Source organism: Hippoglossus hippoglossus, chromosome 18 (genome assembly GCF_009819705.1).
Source record: "Hippoglossus hippoglossus isolate fHipHip1 chromosome 18, fHipHip1.pri, whole genome shotgun sequence".
NCBI lineage: Eukaryota > Metazoa > Chordata > Actinopteri > Pleuronectiformes > Pleuronectidae > Hippoglossus > Hippoglossus hippoglossus.
In genome coordinates this window covers 12542199-12567927 of record NC_047168.1, presented here as the reverse complement: position 1 = coordinate 12567927, position 25729 = coordinate 12542199, and the positions used below count along the sequence as shown (strand labels likewise).

At 46.7% G+C, this 25729-nt stretch overlaps 2 protein-coding genes across 4 annotated transcripts; both read right to left on the bottom strand.

The window, feature by feature from the left end:
• Positions 1–1451: 1451 nt before the first annotated feature.
• On the bottom strand, positions 1452–4899 carry si:dkeyp-75h12.7. The gene is made up of 7 exons (XM_034569418.1): positions 4444–4899; positions 4128–4248; positions 2999–3168; positions 2616–2794; positions 2350–2512; positions 1973–2094; positions 1452–1881 (listed from the first exon to the last, which is right to left on the bottom strand). Exons 1-7 carry the CDS (start codon positions 4517–4519, stop codon positions 1582–1584), a joined length of 1131 nt encoding a protein of 376 aa, XP_034425309.1. The 5' UTR covers positions 4520–4899; the 3' UTR covers positions 1452–1581.
• tesk1 (testis associated actin remodelling kinase 1) lies at positions 3795–25410 on the bottom strand. 3 transcript variants are annotated; one of them, XR_004612002.1, is made up of 11 exons: positions 23742–24082; positions 13054–13175; positions 12884–12932; positions 11738–11884; positions 11107–11189; positions 8867–8957; positions 8289–8372; positions 7349–7435; positions 7084–7174; positions 5377–6999; positions 3795–3806 (listed from the first exon to the last, which is right to left on the bottom strand). XR_004612002.1 is itself a non-coding variant. In XM_034569414.1 (11 exons), exons 2-11 carry the CDS (start codon positions 23934–23936, stop codon positions 5915–5917), a joined length of 2034 nt encoding a protein of 677 aa, XP_034425305.1. In that variant the 5' UTR covers positions 23937–24501; positions 25195–25410; the 3' UTR covers positions 5149–5914. The 3 variants fall into 3 exon arrangements, 2 of the variants coding, with proteins under 2 accessions (XP_034425305.1, XP_034425306.1); XM_034569414.1 differs by lacking the exon at positions 3795–3806 and adding an exon at positions 25195–25410 and having other exon boundaries at positions 5149–6999; positions 23742–24501; XM_034569415.1 differs by lacking the exon at positions 3795–3806 and adding an exon at positions 24848–25104 and having other exon boundaries at positions 5149–6999; positions 23742–24501.
• Between the last annotated feature and the right edge of the window lie 319 nt (positions 25411–25729).

Here is a 25729-nt window from a genome sequence, read left to right as displayed (position 1 = left end):
ATCTAAGTAAGTAATGTCCTCATTACATTTGGTCTAAATGGTCCTCACAGAGATATAAGTACGAGTGGACATACATACAAAGACAATGAGCCTAATTAAATCCAACTAAGTGGAGATTTTCTGAAAAGTTTGGGTAAAAAGCAGAACAGAACCAGTCGAGCAGCTTCCTGATGCCAGAGCCACCAGCAGATCTGTTGTGTAGTCAGGTGTTCGATTCCCCCCCCGGAGCCAACTCCGAGCTTCATCCATGAATCACCTCATGTCAGCACCGTGTTTCGTAATAAAAGCCCCGGCACAGCTCTGGACGACCCCCCAGGTCTCTGTGGACTCTGGAGGAGGCAGAAGGGGAAACAAACAACGCTGGACGGCCAAACCGCCAATGCTGCGGAAAGAATGCAGCACCAGCAGAAAACAGGAGGCCGAGCAGCGAGATGTCAAGATGTTCCCGGTCGTCATGCAGGACGCAGAATGAGGCGTCAGTCACGGGCAACAGGCGGCGGAACGTCGATGGGGGGCAACTGTGAGTCAGAGACGTTACAGGGGGGCAGAGAGCGGCATGTTGGCTGCAGGTCGGGGGGGTCAGGAGTTTTCTTAGTTCCTGTTTATGGAGATGATGGTTTGGACGAGCCTGTTGAGTGACACTGGAGCTCGGCACCAAACGCAGAGCGGGAAAAACCGCAACCAGATTTAGATTTTTCACCGAATCCGCGGACGAGCACACGCAGAGACAAACATCTCGTTCTGGACCCGTCGGATAAACTGTCTCTGCTCCACTGGCAGATCTCACTCACCAGTCGATTCCCTGACTCGTGTCCGAGCCAGAGAAATGTGCTTGTACGTTCGAAAAGTGGGACAAACAGTTCGATCGCTTCGTGCCACAGTGTCGGACGTCATCCGAGGGCTCGAGAGGACGGGAACATTGTGTTTGTGGTTAATGAGCTCGAGGAGAACGGGAGGTCAGAGGTCAGGAGGAACTGGAGAGGAATCATCGTCTTGAAGGGAAACCGGGAGAAAGGTTCATGAAGCCCAACGTTATCTCTTCATATTGATTATTTTGTCCAACTCAAACTTCCAAAACTCAAAAGTACTACAATTAATATAAGATAGTTAGTCACGTCAGACAAAGACGAGCAATAAAATACATACAACTTCGGGGCTGTCGAGGAATATTTGACTCCACCAAAGAGGTTATGTTTTAGCCCTGGTTGTTTGTTTGTGAGCAGGATTCTGCAAAAACTACTGTATGAATCAGATGAAACTTAGCAGAAGGATTTGACAAGTGCAAAGAAAGAGTTTATTAAAGTTTGGTGCAGATCAGGATCATGGACTGTAAAGATGGACGACACGGCAGCTCCCCAAAAGTGAAGCCAAAGCATCTCAATCGCCACCTGGTGGCTGGCTGTTGTATAGCTTATAAACTCCGCCTCCTCCGTGTTTGCAGATGAGGCTCTCGATCTTTCTGTCTCCAGCCAAAGCTCATTTAAGAAAATCACGTCGCCACATACAGACCAATATTTGTAGAACAATACAAATAACATAATGACATGTAAATAACAAGGTGTTGGACATAGAGACAGTGACTCAGTCTGTTTGTATCAGTCTCATCTTGTCACACGTCTCCTCAGAGGACTGAGACACAGGCGGGATGCTGAGGCCAGAGTCCAGGCCTCGCTCCAGCTCCGTCCCCCCGCTGTCCCAGTACGCTGCCCCACAGTCCCGATGGAGAGGACTGCTGGTCGAGGTGTGGTCCTGGGCGGAGGAGGGGAGGCTGGAGGAGGTCTCCATGGAGATGTGGTCGTCAGGGAACTCGATGTGAATGTCACAAGGTTCGACTGGGACCGGGGAGAGGGGGTCCAACGAGACGGGATCACAAGCAGAGGACTTGAGGAAAGAAAGAAGAGAAAGATCTGTCATGGAAAAGCAGATCGAGAGTTGTGTTAAGAGAAAGACAGAAATAAGACACATCTCGTACTGGAGTCTTCGGTGGAGGTTCGGTGGCTGCAGCTCGTCCTGGGTTTTTCAGAACCACGACGAGGAGCGGAGCGAGGAGCAGAGACGCCAGCAGGACGCCGAGACACAGCACCGGCAGCGACGCTGTGGCAGAAGAACACAAACAGGAGTGAACACGCTGAATCCACAGTGAGGCTGCAGAACGAGCCAAGACACCAGCAGGAGATTTAACTGCACCTTTGGACTCGGTTGCAAATCAGGGATTATGGAACAAACAGACACGTTGAGTCAAATGAAAGATCCTGAGTTCTGGACCAGGACCAGATTCCTTTTGTTTTACACATCTGCCTCAAGCTTTAAACTTTTATATATACGACTGATCTTTCTTCCTCTTTACACCTGATTTGGAGACGATCTGGACGCACTGAGGCCTGGACTTCGGAGACGCCGCCATGGAGAATGCTGGGAGGGAGAAGTTGGCCACGGCGCAGAAGTTCTGACCCGGAGACAAACCAGAGAACTCCACCAAGGTCACGACCTCCTGGGTCCAAACCGTACGACTCTGAAGGGAAAACAAAACCCAGCCTCGTCAAAACAAAAACCACAGAATCAACAGATAAGAAGTCAAACTCGGAGTCAAACCGAAGGATCAGGACATGTTGGACCTGATATTCTGAGTGCTGGCGTTCGTTGAACACAGTCACTGTCGTCCGGGGGTCAGTCAGTTCAGAGATGGGGCAGCAGCTCTCCGGAGAGCACCTCCTGTTGGCAGCGCAGGGGAACCGCACCTCCACCAGCAGCCGCTCATCTCTCTGAGAGACAGAGACCGAGGGACAACTGAATCCTGGGAGGGAGAGAATCACACAGTTATTCACCCTCCAACATGTGACTCAGTCAAACTGTTTTTAAAGCAGCAGTTTTCAAATCCTGTGCCACAGAGTCGGATAGTTTTCCTCAACCAGAGCAGCTGGGACTGGAAACTCTGAGTCACAGATTTCAAGACCAATGAATTCCAGTTGCTGAAGATTCTTAGATTATTGTCACTGACTGAAGTCGCTGTAGCCGAACTTGCGTGGTTTGACCCACACGGTGGAGCCGGGGCCGAGGTGGACGCCGAGACGGATCATGTTGAAGAGCTCAAAGTCTGAGAAGGCCCGAGACAGGTCACAGCTGCGGGACGAGACCCGGACGCACCAGGAGACGTCCTGCCAGGGGCCCCTGCAACCAGGAGCCCACAGTCAGAGACAAGTACAGAGAAAATCAAACAACAACTAGAATTAGGTCAAATTAACAGATAATGATGATAAAAGCAGATTTTAAGCTTTGATTTGAAGGAAGTAACTGAGTAAGTCTCCTGTATTTCCTCCAGAGCCGCGAAGCTCTTGTTTCAAAAGCTCTGCCCCCTTTAGTCCTGAGCCGATAAGACTCTATAAAGCTCACAGGCTTTGTTTAATGAATTCTTTCACTTATTCTCTTGCTTGTTCTTTTCAAGTTCACAGAAAACTCACTTTACAACAGGACAAGTTCAGAGGTATTTATTTAACCTTCCTGTTGTTCTCAGGTCAGATTTGATCAGAAATAAGGTTTGTATCATCTAATGGCCATAAAATAACATGGATGGTTCCATTCTACAAAAGGTCATGGCCACTACTTTCATAGAATTGGATGTTTTATATGCGGCAAACACTGAACACTACACACCAACATAAATAAGAACTCTAAGTTTATTCAGACAAAAAAGTTTCAAATAAGTGACGAGAAAAGATGAAAGTTAAAATACATAAACTGCCTTTGAGGGAACGAAAGCATAAAGTGTCTGTGGATAAATACTAATATGTGAAGCTTCACACACACGTCTCCACGACTTGAGGACACTACATTGATTTCCTGGAGACTGACTCTAACCTTGACTCAAAGGGTGAAGCAAGTCATAACCTTTGTTAGGACTCGATACACCTAAACCTTTAAACATGTCTTCACCTGAAAATGTAATCATTTACATTCTGGGGACTTGCTTTTTGTCTCCATAATGTGACCTTGGAAATGTGCTTTTGGTCCCCACAACATGAGGAATACCTGGACCACACACACACACAGAGAGAGAGAGAGAGAGAGAGAGAGAGAGAGAGAGAGAGAGAGAGAGAGAGAGAGAGAGAGAGAGAGAGAGAGAGCCTCACCCCTGTGTCTTGGTCTGGACGCTGTAGGTGGCGTTAGGACTGGCACGGGGACAGGTCCACCGCAGGAGGCAGCCTAAGTCCAGTGATTCCACTGCGGTGTAACAGACTAACCCGCTCGACCCTGGAGAGGTCGCACATAAAAGCCGTACACTTAAAAATAGCACAAACACACACACACACACTGATGCTCATTGACCTGTTAAGTCTGATTATCACAACTTTGTTAACACTTGGATGGATGATTGATCAGAGGGGACGACTTCGTGCAGCAGACACACAGGAGGAGGAAAAAACATTTCAACTGTCTCACACTCACCTTTAATGAGCAGCACGACCACGACACACAACACCACCGCTGACCTCCACCCACCCGGGGCTACACCTGTCTCCATGGCGACTTGGTGACCTGCGGATCAAGTGGACGACACCGAGACGGTCTCAACTCCGACCTGCAGCAGGACAGGAGGAGACAGACTTGAACACAAACACACAGAGACGGAGAGGAGCAGGAGGAATTAGCTGCAGAGGAGGATGATGGACTGGAGACAGCAGGAGGCTTAATTGGAGGCTGGTGACTTTGTAAGAGAGAGAAGAGGCTGTAAGCTACTTAACAGGAGAGCAGGAGGAAACAGAGAGTGAGAGGAAGAGGAGAAAGTTACTCTATCGCTTTTTAAAAAGGTTCAGCTGCTCACGTCCTCAATAAACTGAAGATTTAAAGATTGTTTTCTGGCCAGAAAGTTTGAAACTATTGGAACTTAAACCCTCAAACAGGAAAATATGAAGAAACATCTTTTAGCAGTTGCATCTTCTTTATGATTTTATTCTCCTAAAAACTGTTCATCCAGTATTTGTTGATTATATTCCGACATTTATAAATAATAATTATCTAGAATGATAATCAGCCTCCTTATGAAACCACATTTAAATTCACCAGATCTTGATCGGTTGAGTGTTTTTTTTTGTGCGTAATCCTGCAAACAAACATCAGCAAAGGTAGAAATCAGATCCACGTCAGGACAACTTCACTGCATTCTCTCATTTTATTCAATGCCATGGTTTAAATAATAAGAATCTGAATAATAATACATACATCTCTTAAGCAGGTCTTTGACCGTTCATTCCCAAAAGTAATGACGACATCAACAGCTTCCTTTTTAACAACAGTAATACAGATGAAGTGCTTCACCAGGAGGGAGGACACAGATCATACAGAAAACAAAAGAGTCAGAACGGTGTACAGCTCTCTCACTCACACACACACACTCACACACTCACATCTCAGCAGTGCACTATACACCTTGATAATTAAAGACACAAAAGCAAAAACTGCCTGTTCATTCAGAAACAGCACCAAACATCAATAAATCATTGCAACAGTAATAATACTAAGCTTAACATTCCTCATTCCAGCATCATCATCAGTCATAAGAATCTTGACATCTGCAAAATATACAGGATCGAAATCGACCGGGGCCCCGAGTGTTCACATGCGGATCGGCTCGTCGGTCACATCCACGCAGGCACAGCTGACGCCCTCAGCCCAGCAGAGGGCGACACACACAAGAGAAAGTCAAGAGAGAAAGCTCCCTGTCCCACCACTCAGCCACTCTCCAGGTCGGGAGTGTTCCAGGAGGTGGACGCTCTGCACCGCACAGTGTGTCTGGAGGAGAAGCAGAGTATTGCTGTGTTCAAATCTGTGCAAATTCGAAGAAGAGCCACTTCATTTCCAGGGAAGATCTTTCGGTGCAGAGTCTCCACTCGTGTATTTGGTGTCGAGGAGTCGGGGCTTATGTCTGCGCCCCCGGCAAGGCGAGGCCCGGCTCCAGGCGGGTGGTGGTGGTGTTAGTGGAGGGCGGCAGACCCTTGGGTCCCGGACTGAGCAGGCCGCGCGAGGCTGCGTGGTCCACGTTCAGGTTCTTGTAGGGGTTCCTGCGCGGCGGAGCTCTGAGGCAGAGCGAGGGGAAGCGGAAGCCGGCGAGGCAGCAGCCGGGACAGGAGACGACCTCCTCCTGGTCCAGAGAGTGGCCGCTGCTGGAGCCGAACGGGGACGAGCCGGCGGGGTCTCCAGGTGAGTGGTAGCCGTTGTTGTTGGTGGTGGTGGCGGCATTTGGGGTCGGGGTGCTCCATCCCAGCGGCCGGCTGACAACCACATTGTTGTTGTCCAAACAGGAGAGGGGAGGCAGGCACGGGGGCCCGTTGGAGATGGCGGACCCCCAGCCGTTAGAGAAGGGAGGGCTGGAGGGTTGGAGCGGAGTGGAGGAGTGTGAGAGAGGAGGCGAGGGATCGGAGTAAGGAGATGAAGTGCTTTCGTCTTGTGTGTCCGGAGAGCTGGTGCAGTCCATGGGCTCCTCTTCCTCCTTCTCCTCATCCTCTTGGTCGAGGGACAGCGGCTCGAGAGACAGAGGAAGCCCTGAGTCTCCTGCCAGCTGCATCTCGCCCTGCTCCCCCATCTCGTAGCTCTGTCCAGTTATTTCACCTTTCCTCTCAGACGGGGACACCTCCTCAGTGAGGATGGTGTTCGGCGCCGACGTGAGGTGAGGGGGAGGCGTGCACGGCAGCGAGTGGCAGCGCCTGTGCCTCCTGCGCAGGTTGCTGCCGTCCGTCTCGGATGCTGAAGGGTCGTCGCAGTCCGGTGGAGGGGGCAGGGTGAAGGTCAGGGAGATGACCGACTTGCTGGGCGTGTCAAACAACTTGATCTTGCCGCCATTCAGGTCCTCCCTCTGAGAGAAGGGGTTGACGCGAGCGGGGGGCGCCAGTTGGACAGAGGGGGGCGTGTCCGGGGGGTGGAGCATGTCTGATTTACTGCGGGAGAGTCGAGGGTCTGATGGACGGATGAGGGATCTCCGCAGGGGCCCGATGGATGGAGAGACGGCTTTGAAAGAGAAAATCAAAAAAGGTAAATGAAGGAACATTTCAGAAATATGAGTCGACGCTCAGGTGACGACAGACGACTCACGTTTGACCTCGTCCTTCTGCTTCCTCTCCGCCTGTCTCCTCTCCAGCTCCTCTGCGATTTGGGAAAAGGACGGACGGAGCTTTGAAGACATCTGACAGGACAGAAAGAATCAGACTGAGCATCGTGGACAGAGGAGACAGAGCTCAAAAGAAACAGAGACACGCTGAAGGCACAAGTGAACCTGCAGCGAGGAACTGAGCTGCAGAATGAACACGGAGACGACAGTGAGGGAAGAAACCAGAAATGAGTGACGGGAGTTTCTTACATTACAGCAGGTAACGGCCAGTTCGAGGAAATCTGAGGGACAGTCGCCCACCATCTGCTGAAAGGCCTCAATGTCCAGACCAAAGTCCTGCAGAGGAACAAAGGGAACAACACCAGGGTTTAGAGTCATGTCTGTACGAATGTTTCCCCCTCTGGGTTTTTTATTTTTGTGCTTGTAAATTTGTTTCCAAAGATTACACAGCATAAAAAAAATTCAGCCCTCGTTTGATGTCGAGATGAATGAGACGACGAAGCTGCTGAATTATTCAACAGACACGAGAGGGAGAGAAGCTTTTGTTAGAACTTCAAAGCTTTGAATCAGAGTTCAACGGATCCCGTGTCCAAAACTACACCAGTTATTATAAAACAGAGAACTACAGTGTGTGAACCAACAGCTCCACTGTGTTCAGGAAGCAGAGGATCATGGGTAATACCCAGCGTTCAGTTGGGTTTGAGTTCAGTGAGTGGGACTAAGCAGTCAACACATTTAGGTCCTTTTTCTCTTTAACCTCTCGGACACAGAGCCCAACAGAACCAATCACCCCACACGACTGCAGAGGGCGCTGTTGCTCAGTAAAATCGACAACTTAAAATATATTATCGAGAACTGGGTGAATTCACTTGTTCTCGGATCATAAAGAGGTCATCACTTAATTTGAGCCATCAGCAGTTACAGTTTTGACTCATGTGATCCTCGGTCCTGCAAAGTCAACTTCCTTATTCACCATTTTTTCATAATCATAACCAACATGGTGCAGATTCCAGGCACTGAAATCAACCTGCACATCATTAACAGGTCTTTTATTCTAATCATCTTTCCACACAAGGTCAGACTGTTATATAATCAGCTGCTTAATGAAATGAGTATGTGATGAAGAGGAGGAGGAGGAGGAGGGGGTGGGGGTGTGAGGGCATCGTGATGAAAACGCCGTGGTCCGTACCTCGGTGCGTGGCAGGATGTCAGGGTCGGCCTGTATCCTCGCGATGACCTCACACAGGATGATCCCGAACGCAAACACGTCCACCTGCGCAGAGGGAGGAAGAGGAGATGACGAAGATGAAGAGAGACACACAAAAAAATATCGTAAATTCTGGATCTTCCCCCAAAGAAACTTAATGCAAGAAAAGAAACAGATATTTAGTCTTTAGTTTCTCTCAGGTTTCACTTACATATGCTGCACAATTACTGTTATTTAGACACATAGGTCTGAAAACATGATTATGCAACTGCTCCATAAAACTGAAACAATATAATCATCACTTAAATACAACTCAAAGATTTAATGAGGATTTCCACCAAGCTACACAGAGAAATACCACTAACCCCTCGCAGGACGTGCAGCTCTTATGTAATTAAATTACTAACCAACTGAATCCCTGTTTGCTTTTGTGACACATAACTGAATTATTAGATATTTATAGCTCGGCTTCCGTTCTTTGAGCGACTATCGTCACATCACACCCACTGTGGACCTTGAACTGCAGCTGCACATTGATGAAGGCAGGGATCCGTCATTACCTTCTCATTGTACACTTCTCCTCGGAGAACCTCGGGGGCCATCCAGTAGGGGGAGCCGACGACGGCCAGGGGCTCCTGGTCTTCATCCTCACTGCAGGAAAGAGGGAAGAGGATGGATGGAGGGAGGAGGAGAGAAGGAAACGCACAGTTTATCTCCACAGCACATATCAATGATGGAACTCAAAGGACTTTGCATAAAATGGAAAAGGCTTCATGACAGAACAGAGGGAATAAAAAGATAAATTAAACGAATTAAACGAATAAAAGGAAACAGGAAATGAGCACTTAGAGGATCCAAGTTTTAAAAGGATCCTGCAGCACAAAGTATCACAGATCAGTGTTATAATAATAATAATAATGTTTCTAAATCAATTTGATCAGAGTGAATATGAAAAATATTCACAAAGAGGCAACAACAACAACCCAACGTTTTAAAATAGTTTTTATTGAGGTTCATCGAAAACAACCTGAAATAAAATGTTTGCACACGACAACAAGTCATTTCTAATAAAGTCGCAGTTAGGATGTTGTTCAACTAAATGAAAACCATCAGGTTTCTGCAAGTTGAAACTTCCTTTGTATCTTAGAAACCGCAGTGTTTTTCAGTTATCTGGAGATAAGGTTGTGAAATTTAACCGAATAAAAAGAAGGAAGGAACACAAGAATGTGCAAGGACAACGTGCCTGCACACATGCCTGCGCTCGCACACAAACACACACAAACACACACACACACACCCTGCTGGCAGATACTTCCTCTCTGGGCTATTTCCATCTGCTACTGTGGGCTATGATACTGCAAATTTACAAGCGGCGACGGGATGGCAGAGGGACAAACGAGAGCGAGGCTCCCAACGTAAACAACATGTGGAGAAGTGGAGCGAGAGCAGAAATCAGCAGAGAGAGAAAACTGAGAATAGAAAGAGAATTAAAAAAGGGGAAACCGACGAGGAAGCACGGGAGTGTGAAGGACAAGAGTGACTTGTTCTACGAGGGCCGAGAGAGATCCAGCACGACAGAGAGCTGGAGGAGGACTGGAATAGTTTGACCTTATTTGGAGTGCTTTTCCTAAACCCCCGCCATCTCCTCTCCTTCCCTCCCTCCCTCCCTTCCTTCCATGCCACCAGCACAGTGGCAGCACTAACACAAAACACACACATTCAATACGTGTCAACATCATCCATTCTCTGCCACAGGATATCACTGTGTTTGACTGGAATGAAAAAGCAAACATGAACTCGGAAGTGAGAGAAAACTACAATCACCAGCTGCTTTAGAGAGAAAGAGAGAGGGAGAGATGGAGGTAGAGAGAGAGAGAGGGAGGTAGAGAGAGGCTGGAGCAAACAGAGGACTCATGTCCGACAGGTGCAGGAATGCAACAGTGACACACACACACAAAGAAAGAAAAATGTTTTTACAAGACGGACGTAAATTTTTCACACCACTGCACAGAAAACAATTCTGCATCAAGTTCAGTAGGAAGCAATAAAACCTCAGAAAGGAGATTATGCTTTCATTGCCTTGTGTTTAGCTGATTGTCTGCAGGGATTGTTCAAAAACTACCAGTTTAATTCTGGAGCAGATCCATTTGGCCTCTCCACGCACACTTCTCATTCTACTGTAGCCAACTGCTTTAGTGATGAAACTTCTGCATTAATAAAAATTCCAATTCAGGACTTTTTCCAATGGAATATTTCCCCCAGCGAAGACAAGAATGTGATCATCCAACACTGAGAGACATGTCGTCACAGGAAAACCAGCTGAAGGAAATAAAAAGCCCACGTCAGAGGAGCGTTGTCATTTATGGTCAAGCTCAAGCCAGCGGTGAATTGATGGCGGAGAATAAAACACGCCACATAAATGTCAGCGCTCGTTGAAGAGAAACACGCAGCTGCGAACACACGGGGGAAGAGGCCGAGGGTTCGAGCAGATTCAACTTTGACAACACCTCAGAGTCGAGCTGCTGTTTGTCCGACGCTCAGCAGCATTAATGAGAATCGTTCCACAGAGAGCGAGAGCTGCCGGAGAAGACGGAGGATTCACCACAAACTGTGGAAAAGGTGACGGAGTAAGTCTCGTCGCTGTGACTCAGAAAGAAGAAGCTGTTGGAGACTTGTTTTAAAGCTCTTTGCACAGAGAGATAACCGAGACAGAGAGGAGCAGAGGAATTTATTGAGCCCGACTTATCTAATCACAGCGTGTTGATAGAAGCTCCGATGAATGGACCGTTGTGGGACTGACCTGTAATCTGGGATTTTCTCCGCCAGGCCAAAGTCTCCCACCACGGCCGAGCACACGCCGCTCTCCCAGCGCACCAGGCAGTTCTGCACACGGGGTCACAGAGGTCACACATGTCACTTTATTACCGGGTGTTTCAGCGGTGATGTAAGCTCCTCGCTTTCCAAACATGCATCAGAAATGAGTGGATTTCTGTGTTTTAAAACAATGAGGGGATTATTTCACAATCTCTACTTCTTAGCAGCCATATGACCACGACCGCCACTCAAATCTGATCTGCAAGTGTAAAGCAGTTTACAGGATATCAGCATTTCATTTGTAGATGTGACTGCTTGGTTTCAAAACATCTGCTTCTGCTTTACCTCAAAGTTTGTTTGTAGTATGATTCAGAAACTACTCAACACGTTATATTTTTGGTGCAGATCCAGGAATCTTGTATCACTTGACCCAAGTTAAAATGTTCCCACCTCAGCTTGTGTTGGAGCGTCTATATGTTAAGTGACTGCAGCTAAATGTGCATTAGTGCATGTAACACATGTATGTATCGCTGCCTTAGGAGCAGAGTCCCAGTGGAGCATCAGTCTGCAGATGTTCAGTGATGTGTGTGTGTGTACGTGTGCACGTTAGCCGTTACCTTGGAGGTGAGGTCCCTGTGGAAGATGCCCTTGCTGTGCAGATACTGCAGCCCGCGGGCGATGTCCAGGGCCAGGCTGAGCCGCACGCTCCACGACAGGTACACGTTGCTGCCCAACAGCTGCTCCAAGTTCCCCCCGTTGATGTACTGGAGCATCGGGACAAACACAAGGCGTTTTATTACTCAGGTTCAGTGAGCATCACATTTATAAACTGTTTTTCATATGAGAGCTGCTTCAGATATTGTCTGGGGGAACTGGGACCAATATTACCATGATTATCGGCATCATTATTAACATGGTTTTTAAATGGGATTATCAAAATGATGCTCAGACCGATTTGGGACTTGAAATATTAAAGTAAGGCCCCTTAACTTCCAACCTTCCATTATTTATACCACTTTCAGGATCATGGAGAAGCTGGAGTCAATCCCAGCTGATATTTCACTCACACGTCTGCTCAATCTATATTCTACCGTTTGTTGGGTTTTACAGAACAGTTTGTTTTTGTTTTCTTCGTGATCCACCATGGATCAATAACAACATAATGAAAAGAGGAGTTCAGGCGTCAGAGCATCGAATCGCCGTCTTATCTGCCGATCGCTCTCCTTTTCACTGCTCGGTTACCACGGCAACATCGGGTCACCCCATCACAGGTGTCCGACCCAGGTCTCTGAGCAGTGAGGACTCAGCTGTCTGTAGCAGAGCGTCAGTGAGAAGATGGTAAACTGTCTTGTATTCATCCTGTATTGTGCTTTTCCAGTCTCATCGACCACTCGAAGCTCTTTACAGGACAAGTCACATTCACACAGCTCTTCTAATCACAAACTATTCATGTCAAGGGTAATTTGGGGGCTCAGTATTTCGCCCAAGGGCACTTCAGAATGGACGACCCGCTCTTCCTCCTGAGCCACAGCCACCAGTTATTTTACCGCCTCTCGCTCTACGACGTCAGCTGGGATTGGCTCCACCCCCCCAGCGACCCTCAAAGGATAAGTGGTATAGATAATAGAATTTTTAGGGACATGATCTCAGAAAGTCTTAGAAGTTGACTTTCCTCCAATAAACTGGTTTGAAAATAATAACGACTTTCTATTAATAATAAATTAAAATCCTGAACATCTTGCAGCAGATTAACAGCGTCTTACCTCAGTGAGAGCGTGGAGCTGCCCCTCGTGCACACACACTCCTATAAACCTGGAGGACGAGCAGACAAACACTTTATTAACAAGGAGAAAAACAGCTTCTAGATGCACAGAGACGAGGACCAGACTAAACAGATCAGATCATCAAGGGGGGGTCCAAAGGTTTCAGGTACCTGAGTATGTTGGGGTGAGACAGTCTGTTCATGAGCTGCACCTCCCTGAGCATGTTGGCTCTGTTGCTGGCCAGGATGTTCATCTTCAGGGCCATCACCTGACCTGACACACGATGCTGCACCTGGATCACACATTAAAACAAACAACACATAAATAAGTTATTTTGATTGACTGGAACGATTCACAAGGGGAAGAAGAGATTTTCAAAAGTGCCAGTTCAGCAGAGTTTGGGTAGAAATGGGTCAGTTGGGGAGATGATGCAACTCGACCCCCTGGACTCGATTTATTGCTTGTTCCACTTTCCACAGAAACATAACAGTTGAAGGGAAGCTTCATTCAAAACAGCCCTCGAGGATATTTACCATCAGAACAGAACAGGCCTGCAGCTCCGGATTAATGAAAATTGATTATAAAAAAAACATAAAATCACATGATTAAACCACCACACACTGATGACATATTAATATAGCTGAGTTTTTGTTATTTGCTTTGGCTGCTTCTCTGCCCTGACCTGCTGCGGCGGCAGAGGCTCTGCCTGGTGTGGTTACCATGGAGACGTGACATACTCCCCCCCCACAGGCATATTTGCCTGTAAAAACTTCTAAAAGAAACCGTGCGAGAGAAAACCACAGTGATGTGTGATGTCTAATTATTCTTGAATTATATTTTGCATTAGTACTTTTGTTATCCAATATGTTGAAGGGGCTGATCTGTAATTTGCTTTGACCCTAAAAATTACAACTATCTTTACTTGAATGACAAAAGACTTGAATTTATTGATTTATCAGCCATTGAATAAACCCTAGGGTTATACAAAAAATGATCTTATATTCAAATATCTATGGATAATTCATATGCTTTATACAAACCATCCAAACTAAATGTAGAACAATCCACAAAACACTACGGCTGATATACGAAAAACAAAGAAAAGCCAGAGTTAAACACTAAACCTGATAAAAACTAATGAGCCCAGATAAAAACACATGATCAGAATCCAACGATACAATACAAAGCTACAAATATGCATTTGAGCTAAATCCAATAAAGTGGAATATCGGTATCAGGATCTTTTAATCCCTCAAACCAAAGATCCACATCAGTGAGGCTCTAATTACAAGTGCTACTCTAATTAACTGACCCGTCAATCAACTCGAGTGACAGCAGGTTGCTAACCTGTCATTTTGTTTTTGAGGTGGTGACACTGATGCTTCCATCCTGGACCAGGAATCAGACTTTTACTGCACAAACATTTCCTACGAGCTATTAATAAAGTTGAAGTGGCGCTGGAGGGTTTCAGGTTGTGTCTTCATTAGTTACATGAGAGTGTAACGACAGACATGAGGGTGGGTGGGTGGGTGGGTGGGTGTGTGTGTGTGTGTGTGTGTGAGAGAGAGAGAGTGACCGAGGTCTGAAGTCACAACTGTGGGGGCTGAAGTCCGTGTGACACTGGCCTGCATCTCAGTTGGTCAGAGTGGTGATGGAAAAAACACAAAGCCAATTAGAGACCAGACTAGACTGCAGCAAGTAATGCCATTAACACACACACAAACCCACAACACACACACAAACCCACAAAACACACACAGGATGTGCACGGCCCTCTTCCTCTTAACAGCCAGTCAATGAGTCAATCTCTGCAGCACTAAATCCTTTCTCGGCCTTCAGCAAAGTGCTGCAGCACATGCATGGATGCACACATGTAAATCACACAAAGTACAGTAGCTGGCTCATCCTGCAAGTGTGAAGTCCGAGCAGAGATGTAAACACCCAGCAGGAGTGTGGAGGCGGTGCAGACTAATCTCTGCGTCTCTTGATGCATTAACACCACTTGGAGGATGAGGTGGACTCTCGTAGCTCGTAGACGGAGCTGTGTAGCCGATAAGGAGCCCCCCCCACCACCACCACCACAGACACTCCTGCTTCTATTGACACACATCTATCTGGCAAACAGGACTGTGGATTTACATCACACTTGTCCGCCTCTCCTCTGCACACACCTGCCTTGTTGCTTTTTGAGAGGAGTGTTACATGCGTGTTTCCCTGACACACACATACACACACCCAGGTTATAGTGCAAGCGTGACCCAACTGCTGATGATGCAGCGGTTGGAATTGCAACACTGCCTGACCCCCCCCGAGTGTTTTGTCCCGAGTGTTTTAGGCTTCAAAACAAACAACCCATCGCTCGTCGTCATTACAGGACGAGTGTGTGACTCAAGCTGTGGAACCTGGTGTGACATTTTCTCAGGTGTGTGTGTTATTAGAAACTCTGGAATGAGGACGCGATAAGATTAGGCGTCCCCCCCCCCCGGACATGCTTCATGCCAACCACTTCTCTGGTCTTCTCCACAGACTTGCCACTGGAATGATAATGTCCCCGCCCACACACACAGCCCCTATGACAGACGTCTGCTCGCAGGCTCGGACACTCCCTAAAGCTCTCGCTCAAACGTCCTCGGCCTTGTAAAGTACCGCCGTCAGCAGAGGAAAGGTCACAGGCAGCGCTCTCGCTCTGCGCGGCCAACATGTGCAGCGATGTCTGTCATTAGCCGGCGGCCCGATGTGGTCGACTGATGCAGAGGAGGAGGATTTGTCTGAAACTGCAGAATGAGGATGCACACAAGGGCAAGAGAGACGTTTGTGTTTTTTTTTTATATCTGGGATTTAAAAGCTTTTCCGAACACGATATATGAAGATTACATTAGAGGAGGAATCCCATTAGCTTTAGTTTTGGTTTCACAAAGTGTAAGGATGTAGATGAGAGATGGAAACAATCTAAGTGTATTATTTTGCATTAGGATGTTTTATTAATGTTTTTGTGCAAAGAGATGTAACCGGGGTTTTAGAAAACTATACATCAAGAGTCTGGGTTTTCAACTAGCCTCCAAAAAAGTATTTTGACTTAAATACAGGAAATGACAGGAATACAATGTTGTAGAGACTCACCAAATCCCATTATCTATGTATATCTGTATTCCTAAACACAGTCTGACCAAATGCTGTTTACGTTAATGTGGCCAAAACTTTGAGTATGTGTGAAAAACACTTTCCAGGTGTCCACATACTTCTCACCCTGTAGTGGAGATTCAGAAAAACTCTCTGCAGGAGAAATTACATGCTGCTGCAGTGGTGTGACCACACAACCAACACACACAGTCTCACACACACACACACAGTCACACACACACACACGTATGACTTTGCCTCGAGACACTGGGTCAGCTCTGAAGGCCTCCTCTCCCCTCATGGATGTCATGGTTACTTCACACACTTCCCACCAGCAGGAGCCATTGTTGTCGTTTCAGCAGCTGAACATACACCTTCGTAAATCTAGATTAACTTTGAAATGAACCACACTGGGGAAGGCAGATTGACGGTGGGGACTGGCAGAGAGGATATACATCAATATATATATATACACATGCTTCGAAAAATAGTTTAGAAAGTACCCAAAATAAAACAGGATCTGCTCCTCAAACAGTAACATCACCGTCATTAAATACACAACTTCTGCAGGATTTAACTGAACTAAAGCACAATTTGCCTCAGACGCAGCATTTGTGACAAAACCAGGGAAAACCTCGGCCGATTTCACACCAGAGCGTCACGCTGGAGTGAGAAGAGACTGAGTAAGGTCCCTGAGGGGGTGAACTCCACTCACTCTGGGAAAATGACTTCTCCTACACAACAACTCGGGGCCCAAGCCATCGCCTGAGGCCGCGCTCTCCGTTATGGCGTTAAGGAGAGTGTGGGAGTGTCACAGCGAGCAGAGTGTGTGCAGGCGACTTGGTTCAGAAACAGTGCCACAGCGCGAGGAGGAGAACAGTGCAGGTCCAACACGGAGCTGAACACGTCCCCCTCGAGTTCGTACATGTACAAATACACGTTTAGGTTCGCCTGCTGGTTTCTCATCAACAAGCGGCTTCATTTGGTTTAACAACGTGGAAAAGCTTGAGTGAGAAGATGGAGATGTGGTCACACTGCGGCTTCTGATGCATCGGTGCCGGCACTGACCTTATTAAGCAGATTGGCTGTAAACCTCGACACGACCAATCCACATTAAACACAGTTTCTTCTTCAGTGTCATTAACTTTTATCTTTCTGCCATTACTCCAATTCATTCACAGCCGCTGACAGTTTTAAGGACCCCAGGGATCCTTAGTGCCAAATTATAGAAACATCTGTATCCGACTCACAGCTCAAAATATTACACTTTTTCTAAAGTGGTAAAGTAAACAAAATCTAAATGGAATCACTACCAGGCTTGGGAAGTAGAAATCTGTTACAGGGCAGCATTGCATTATGGGAAATGTAGGATCCAGTGTGGTGAAGCTTGATTCATCCCTAAACTGTATATAAAGATGGAGAACATGACTGCTTCCTAAAAGTGGCAGTAAAACATCTTGATCGCCCCCTGGTGGATGGCTGCATCGTCGCCCTAAACACAGCCTCCTCCGTGTTAACTCATGGGACACCGACCAAATTAAAAATAATCAAACAATTTTTCTCAGATCTTTGTCATTTTAGGAAGTTCTTATAACTTCGATTTAATTTTCCAGAAAGTTTGGTTTGTGTATTAAAATATAATTATAAAAAATGCTGTTTAAACTTTTAAAGACTCCACTTTAAAAGTAAATGCACCACAGTTTGAATTACACCCATTTCCAGTGTATCAGGGTGGAGGCAGAGACTTCAGATGCACACTGTTTTTTTTTTGGCGTTTCAATGAACTGACTCTTCAAAGCACGATGGGACAGAGCCAATAAAAACAGCCGAGCTCCGCTCCGCCAGAAAAACAGCCAACAATCTTTGTGACACTGGCGAGACGCTCATGCAAACACTGAGCCGTTTGTTTACCCTATTACAAGGGAGTGGCTTTCCCCGAGGTCGAGCCGAAGACGACCACATTGACAACATGTGGACGGGAGGAAGCGCTCATTGTGCGCTGACGTAAACATAACGAGTCGTCTGTGGAGATGCATTTTATGAAAACACTGATAACTATGAGAGGAGGAGGAGGAGGATCAGAAAATAGATAATTGTGCAACTCTTGCCCAACACTTCCCTTTTTCAATCCCGGGTCCAGCTGAAAACTTTTAAAGTGATAAACACGGTGGTTCAAGTGAAGACAGGCACATCAGCACTCCTTGTGTTTGTGTGGCTGTGCAGAACATAAACACGGCCACATACCTGCACAGTGAATGGCAGGCGAGCAGGCCCCGACTGGAGAGAGGGAGCAGAGGAATAATGAGGGAAAGGTCCTTACGCTAAGCCCCTGATGTTCAAGTCTGCACTGGCTCTCCCATTCCAACGCCACCGCCACCCAACAGCAACAAGGAGACACACACACAGTCTCCTAATCCTGAACGCTGAAACCGATCACAGGCACAAAGGTGACAGCTGATGATGGACTGAGGTTTGTTTGTGTACGTTTTTTTTCCTCCACCCTCCTTTGTTGTCGTTTTATCTTTCTAGAGTAGAAGCTGCAGCAGCAGCCGGGATAGACTGAGAACTGGTCACATCTCAACACGTCCTGATGAAGGAGTCTCAGTCTCTGATGCAGAGATTCACGAGGAGTCACGGCTGAACCAAACCAATAAAGATTCACATTCTTTTCTTCTGAAACATCATGTATTTAATAACTCATCTTAAAATGCTTTAGTCTGCAACAACTTTGATAATTAAATTAAAACAAACTCACAATTTCACCTTTTTTAACAAGATCTCTGCATCATTTGTTGAGAAGTTCCCAGACATGATAAAAACAACACCACATCTCGCCACCTAAGTCGATTACGCTGCAAAAGCTTCTCTGCCCATATAAAAAGTCATAACCCTCTTAGTGGATTTAAAAATAAGCATCAGATGAACTGATAATTAAATTATTCATTAGCTGCAGCTCTAATGAACATATATCAAAATAAACTTATTAGCAAAAACATTACAAGTAGCTACACGTTTTAATGTTGCAACACATGTGTGCACGCACACATAAAAAATCCTATATGAAAAATAAAAGTTTGATGTTTCGAGCAATGTTTTGTGTTACAGACAAAACTTCACACACATGAAACTAAAATCATTAGTTTAATTAGTTTGTAAGAGGACAGGTTTAGACGGCGACGTGGTGCCAATGAATCATCACAATATGAAACTGAAATTTTAAAAGCTTTAAAAATAGCCTAATGGACTTTTGCCAAGCCACTGTTACAAAACGAGATATACACAACACAGACGTATGTGCGCGCACACACACACACAAAAGCAGTGGCACCACAGCAGTGTTTGGCAATGCTTCTCCTTCACATTACCGTTGTGTCACAAGCAGCTGACACACACAGCACACAGACGCACGCACACACACAGACACACAATCATGTTGACAGTATTTGTCCTCAGACTTCGGTCTGTTTTTAATCCTCTTTATCCAATTTCTCTTTCAACTTATTATCACCAACTCGTGAGCATAACCCCCCCCAACCACACTTATAACAGCTGATTTAACAATTTCCATGATGACTAGTTGTAATATTAAGAAACCCTGTGACTCATATAAACGTGGCCTTTTCCAAATATAATTTCCCGCTTCCTCTTTTTTCAACAATCACCAAAACAAACAACCGGATCAGAGCTGAAATTATCTCTTGGACCAGCTAATGAGAGAACGACGAGTCGGCTGAAGGCACAAGACAAAACAACTGTGGACAGATTGACAACAAAGTAAAACAAATAACATTTTTAAGTGACTGTTCAGAATACTATATATAAATTCTACTTTTTGATGTTATATACAAAAGTTAAAGCCAATTCTCCTAAAAGTTATTCCTAGAAATTAAGGGTATACGTTTTTAACAAAATATTGATGATTGAAACACGGTAAAACAATAATTAATGTATTTTTGAGTGACAATACTAAATATAAATGCTATTACATACTATTAAATGTACCATAAAAGTTGGGGTTCACGTGTTTTTTGTTTAACTGCAGTTTTTTGGCAAGTGACAGTGAAAACGTAAATATAAAAACATAATAATTTAAAAGTTCGCCATTTTGGGAAATACATGCGTTTGGTTTCTTGCAGAGAGATGAATGAGAAGATCAAAGGTAAATATACAACCCTAGCTCGCTGTTAGCTAGCTGTTAGCTGTTAGCTAGCTAACTGTAAACACAGAAACTGCTAGCCTGGCCCATTCCTCAAAATGATAGAACAAAACAGCCTGTAAAACCACAACATGCTACTTTTACACATTTGTACAGATTGAAAAAAGATCTGTTAAATAATAAACTTTGGCTAAGCTAACAACTATAGCTTTTAGCATACAGACAACTATCAATCTTCTCACCCAGCTTCTGACAAGGAAAGTCAATAACTGATTTCCAAAATGGTGAACTACTTCTTTGAGACGCATTTCAAAAGTCTGTGAAGTTAGAACTGGCTGGAAGAAATGACACAATGTCAACCATAGGTGGCCTGAATTTGGGACCATATTCACAATTTACCACATGGGCCACTTGAGTTCCACATCCAGATTACAACTTGCCTTCAGCACCGCATGTTTGCCAAAAAACACCCACTTTTGTTTTGAGATATTTGGTCCACATTTGTTATCTTACATTACATTTTTATATATTTTCTACTATATTTAGGCTCACATCCATTTTGTCCGGGGTCCTAAAGACCAATATGGACCCACAGGTGAGACTTAAAGTGCAGATGTGGTCTCTGACTGGACCGTGACGCTCTGCCGGCTTCTGAAAACACTGTCATGAGATTTTCATGTCTCGTGTAAATGATGGAGACAAACGAGAAACAAAATCGGATAAGAGGCCTGTTCTGTGTTTCCTGCTTCCTAGACAGCAGGTGCTATCTGCGTTAGCAAATATACCATCTATTATCAGGAGGGGAAAAGCTGGAAAATGACGCACTAACACAGTAATCGAATTAGCAATTAAACCATCGTGTTTTTAAAAAAAAACCCCAGACAATTAGAACTTCCTGGGAGTAATGGTTCAATTTCTTTCTGAGTGGTTTTATTGCTTGAGCTTTCAAAAACATGCAAACAGACCAAAACAGGATTCTCACAAGGACAAAGCTGGTCACGTACACACACACACACACAATGAACTCCCTCTAAGATTATTAAAGATGAAAAACAACACCTGAAGGATTTGTCTGGACACGCGTGTTCCCTTCCTTTCTCCCGCGTTTTTTGTCTTGCACTTTTATTTTTCCAGGGTTGCACAATCGCACGCTGCAGAGGTGAATGTCTGCCTGCAGAGCGCCTCCATTGATCTGCACTGCGCACGCACACACACACACACACACACACACACACACACACACACACACACACACACACACACACACACACACACACACACACACACACACACACACACACACACACACACACACACACACACACACACACACACACACACACACACACACACACAGCAGGAGGCCAGATCCTTTGTAGCCCAGAGCAGGACGTCCATTTCAAAGCCTGAATGTAAAGTGCTCAGGACATATACACTTTGGTTCACGCTGAATCTAATCAACAAAAACATGGGAGAGGTTTTACAGCAGAACTTGAAGCCGTTTCCTCTGAACTACAGCAGGATCCAGGAACAGTCGTTCAGTCAACAACCGGTTTAAATGGGACTGATAACTGCGGTTACATTTTTGCATTTTTATGGCTTGATTAAAAGGGCAAGTTGATCCAAACCTAAGTGCCGGTAGTAAACATGGTCACATTTGCATGCTCATTGCTCATTCAAAGGGCAAAGCTGAGGGAGTGGCTTCTGGAGGCCGAGTGTCCTGAAGAGGCCAAAAAAAAAAAAGAGGAGAATCCACAACACAGAGTCGGATACAACAAGTGGAGGCTCGACTTGGTCGTGCTTTTTTTAAGACCGGATTGTTCAGAGAGCAGGTTGTAACTTTAAATGAATGAAATGTCACAGTCCTGTAAATCCACCATCTCTCAATATGTATGAATTACTGGTAACAGAAAAGAAATGTGACTCCACTATCCTGCCAAGTTTAATCTTTGCATGTTACAGTATATTTGTGTTTGCTCATCACGACGTGGATCACAAAACAACATATGTAAAATACAAACTCCGGAAAAAGTACCGGACACATTTTCCCAAAGTGGTTAAGAGATAAAAACTGTTCTTGCTGTGATTTATGATCATAATTATAAGAATCGATGAAATCTAATCTGCATCAATTTCTAAACCTAATTACATTTCAAGCCACAGCATCAGAAATGATCCAGTTTCCAGTAACTCAAAACGTGGAAATTCCCTGTTTATTTTTCCAATGAAGTTGTCACCTGGCAGCAGCGACAGACGCCCTTAGGCTCACATCACCCACTCGGCTACAAACCCATAAAGCAAACAGCTACGTACATAAAGAGGAAGCAGGAGAGGGGGGGGGGATAAATAAAAAACACCAACAGGTCACATTTAGTCCGGTGAGTCTTGGCCCCGCTCCCACGATGCTGCTAATAATCTCCTATTTAACAAGAGGGCCTCGTTGTGGACGCATCTCAAGTGTGTTGGGTTTTGAGGGAATTACAGTTTGAAGTGAAGAGTCAGACTAAACACACGACGTGATGATAATTACGGGAGCGACTCAGGAGACTGAAGAGACTTGACTTTGGTACCCAGACATTTAGTGAGACAGTCAATCTGTCATCAAACCCGCCTTCACCCCCCCCCCCTCCCCTCCCGGGCAGAGTTCAGCCTGTTATTTATGACCAGAGAGAAAGTCATTATGTCACAGTGTTCGTCCTGAATGCTCCATATTCAGCTAAATTATGTAAGTAATCCTCAAATCAAATTGTGCCTGTAAATATTTAAAAAGGGAAACACACCAACATAAAAAATAAGCCACAATATAATAAATGTAAGCAAAATAAGTATGAAATAAAGATGAAATATTACAAAAACTATCCAAGCATACAAATGATCAATTAAACCCAATAGTGCTCAAGATTAAACCATCATAAACAAATAAATAATCATTATCCTATAAAGGAAGCTCTCTTCTCAAAGATGATTGACACCACAGGACGATATGGGACCACTCATCTTTAATGAGGCCTTCCCTGGGCTCAGTCTCCAAACCAGTGAGCAGCAGCAGCGTGACAACAGAGACGAGGGCTGCTGGTCCGAACAGAGACCTGAGTGTAGGGTTACCTGCACGTGTGCCAGAATCTACCCGTCCTGACTGTATCCACTTACACACCACAACACACTGCAGTGACCCACATGTTGTGCAAGGCTGGACACAAACACGTGTGGAGGAGAGGGGACGAGGAGGAGAGGGGACGAGGAGGAGGTGTAACGATGCCTGTCAGAATATCAAATATACCCCATTGCCAGCTTCTTAATGGTGTTTAGTTCGAGATGCACTGGTTGCCATAGCTTTGGAGATGGTGAGAGCTCAAGTTGAGTCAAGTTAACAAGTCGGCAGCTGTGAACAAGTTGAGTTCACACTTTGTCTAATCATCACAAATAATCAAACACAGACTGGACGGATGATGGGTTTCCATGGAGACCCGGAGTATGTGCACATTGAATCTTAATCTGGAGCATGTGTCCCACCAGAAAAATAAATAATAATAAACCATGTGCATGAACTTCTAAGTGCGATGAGAAAACACTTGCTCTCACCTTGAACACCTCGGAGAAGAAGCCCGCTCCGATCTTCTCGCAGCTGAAGTCGTCGATGCGGGCCAGGCTGGACACGGCGCTGCGCAGGGCCCGGTAGGAGGACGGCCGGATCCGGTTGGTCCCGTGGACGCTGTGCATGGGCGGCTCCGCGGCTGCCTCCTGCTGCGGAGGCTCGACCCGCGTCTCCGACTCCATCTCGGGACGGCCCGGGAGGAGATGGAGGGGGCGGGGGGAGGACGTGGGATGTGTGCGTGTAGTTTAAAATCCAGCCCGGCTACTGTTTACATGTCCCATGTCCGCGGCAAGGCCACGGCGCTCAGCAGGGGGGTTTGGGAAGGGGGTGGGGGGGTTTGGGAAGGGGGTGGTGGGGGGGTTTGGGAAGGGGGTGGGGGGGATGTCGCAGCTTTGGTCGGGTCAGTTCTTGCGTCGGATTCCTGCAGTTGTGCGTCTTTACCGGAGCGCGCAGCTGCAGCGGTGCATCCTGCGGAGTCAGTGCGCAGTTTGGGTGAAGTCCGTCATGCCGCCGGAGCCCAGTGCTTCCTCTCTGAACTGCGCAGGCTGCTGCTCCTCCTCCTCCTCCTCCTGCTGCTGCTATTACTCCTGCTGCTGCTGCTCCTGTGGTGTCCTCTCTCTCCCTCGGTCTCCTCTGCTCCTCCTGCAGTGGTTAAGGCCGGGGCTCCCCTCGCTGGTTCCACCAATTGGATCGTGGACTCTCTCAGTGCGCACGGAGCTGCCTCACTGGTGCTGCAGCCTATGGAAGCTGGAGAGGGACAGACAGGAGAGGGGGGGGGGGGTCAATGCACTAAATCATAAAAGTGTTGTGTGCGTGTGATGAGACTCGAACTGCTCCTCGTGTCGCACTTGTGATCCCGGTGCCGAATGAGAATCAGGCTGCACGACGAGCACTGTGCTGCCCTGGCGCCATTAGGGCTCGAAGCCGCGTCCGGTGGCCGCTCTGAACATTAACAATAATCTGCTTTAATTTGCATTGCATGAGAGTTTGTGTTCGAACGAGGCTGTTATCCGGTGATAAGAGAAGCTGGACGCAGCGGAGCACCTCCTCGCTGTCCCCGGCTGCACTTTGCACACACTCACGCCGCCTGTACCTGATCCAATCACCCGGACAGTGTCCACACGTCTCCTGCGACATCGGGGGGTCTCCGGGCTCCAGGAGGCGGCTCCTGACGCGCTGCGGAAACCCTGCGCGTCGCGGGGGGGGGGATCGAGCTCCACAGCCCGGCTGACTGACTGACCGACCGACCGACTATCAGACTGACTGACCGCGGCTTGTAAATTATGGACGAGCCGAGTTCGTGCAGCTAAAGTCGCCGATAGAGATGCACGCGCACGCACACGCACAGGAAACGAGCTCGGCAGCTTCAAAGTGAAAATCGCTGACGCACAACTGGATGGAGGCGCTGGGGGACGCGTGGTGGAGGAGGCGCTAACTCACCTGGCCTTCTCCCCCCCCAAGAACACAAGCTCCACACGCGCCGGGGTCCAGATCCGCCGCAGTGTCCGGTTACCGTCCGGCCTTTATTTTTTCACCGATGAATCATCTCCGTGCGCCGCCTTCACGCACACGGGCTCCCGGTGGTTTCGGTTTACGGCTCCTCTGCTCCCTCCTCTCGCGGTGGAAGAAGAGGAGCGCTGACTTTTGGCTGCGCTTTATTGGAGGCGGGTCCAACACGTGACCGGCGCAACAATGCACCTGTGGGGGCGCAGGGACCGGCCCCTCACCTCCACGTCTGCTACAGGGTCCCCCCAGGGCCGGGCGCAGGGGGGGCCACAGGACGTGTTTGACCTTTGGGCCATCAGTGTTCACAGAGGGAGGAGGCCTGTGCACAACTTATCATCACTGATCACATCCTCTCTGAGCTCAAGATGCTGATTTGTGCTTTATTTTGAGAATCAGTGGGATGTTTGAATCCGCTGACATCATCACATAGTGCTAAAAAACATGTCATCACAGAGAGACAGCGGATATT

What these genes read in the sequence shown, in the direction of transcription:
- si:dkeyp-75h12.7 (XM_034569418.1), bottom strand. Translation starts at nt 4,519, where the DNA reads ATGGAGACAGGTGTAGCCCCGGGTGGGTGGAGGTCAGCGGTGGTGTTG. An exon ending in GGTCGTGCTGCTCATTAAAG is followed by an intron (nt 4,249 to 4,443) that starts GTGAGTGTGAGA and finishes CGACCTCTCCAG; the next exon opens with GGTCGAGCGGGTTAGTCTGT. An exon ending in GCCAGCACTCAGAATATCAG is followed by an intron (nt 2,513 to 2,615) that starts GTCCAACATGTC and finishes TTTTCCCTTCAG; the next exon opens with AGTCGTACGGTTTGGACCCA.
- tesk1 (XM_034569414.1), bottom strand. Translation starts at nt 23,936, where the DNA reads ATGGAGTCGGAGACGCGGGTCGAGCCTCCGCAGCAGGAGGCAGCCGCG. An exon ending in GAGAAAATCCCAGATTACAG is followed by an intron (nt 8,958 to 11,106) that starts GTCAGTCCCACA and finishes TCTTTCCTGCAG; the next exon opens with TGAGGATGAAGACCAGGAGC. An exon ending in TGGCCGTTACCTGCTGTAAT is followed by an intron (nt 7,175 to 7,348) that starts GTAAGAAACTCC and finishes CTGTCCTGTCAG; the next exon opens with ATGTCTTCAAAGCTCCGTCC.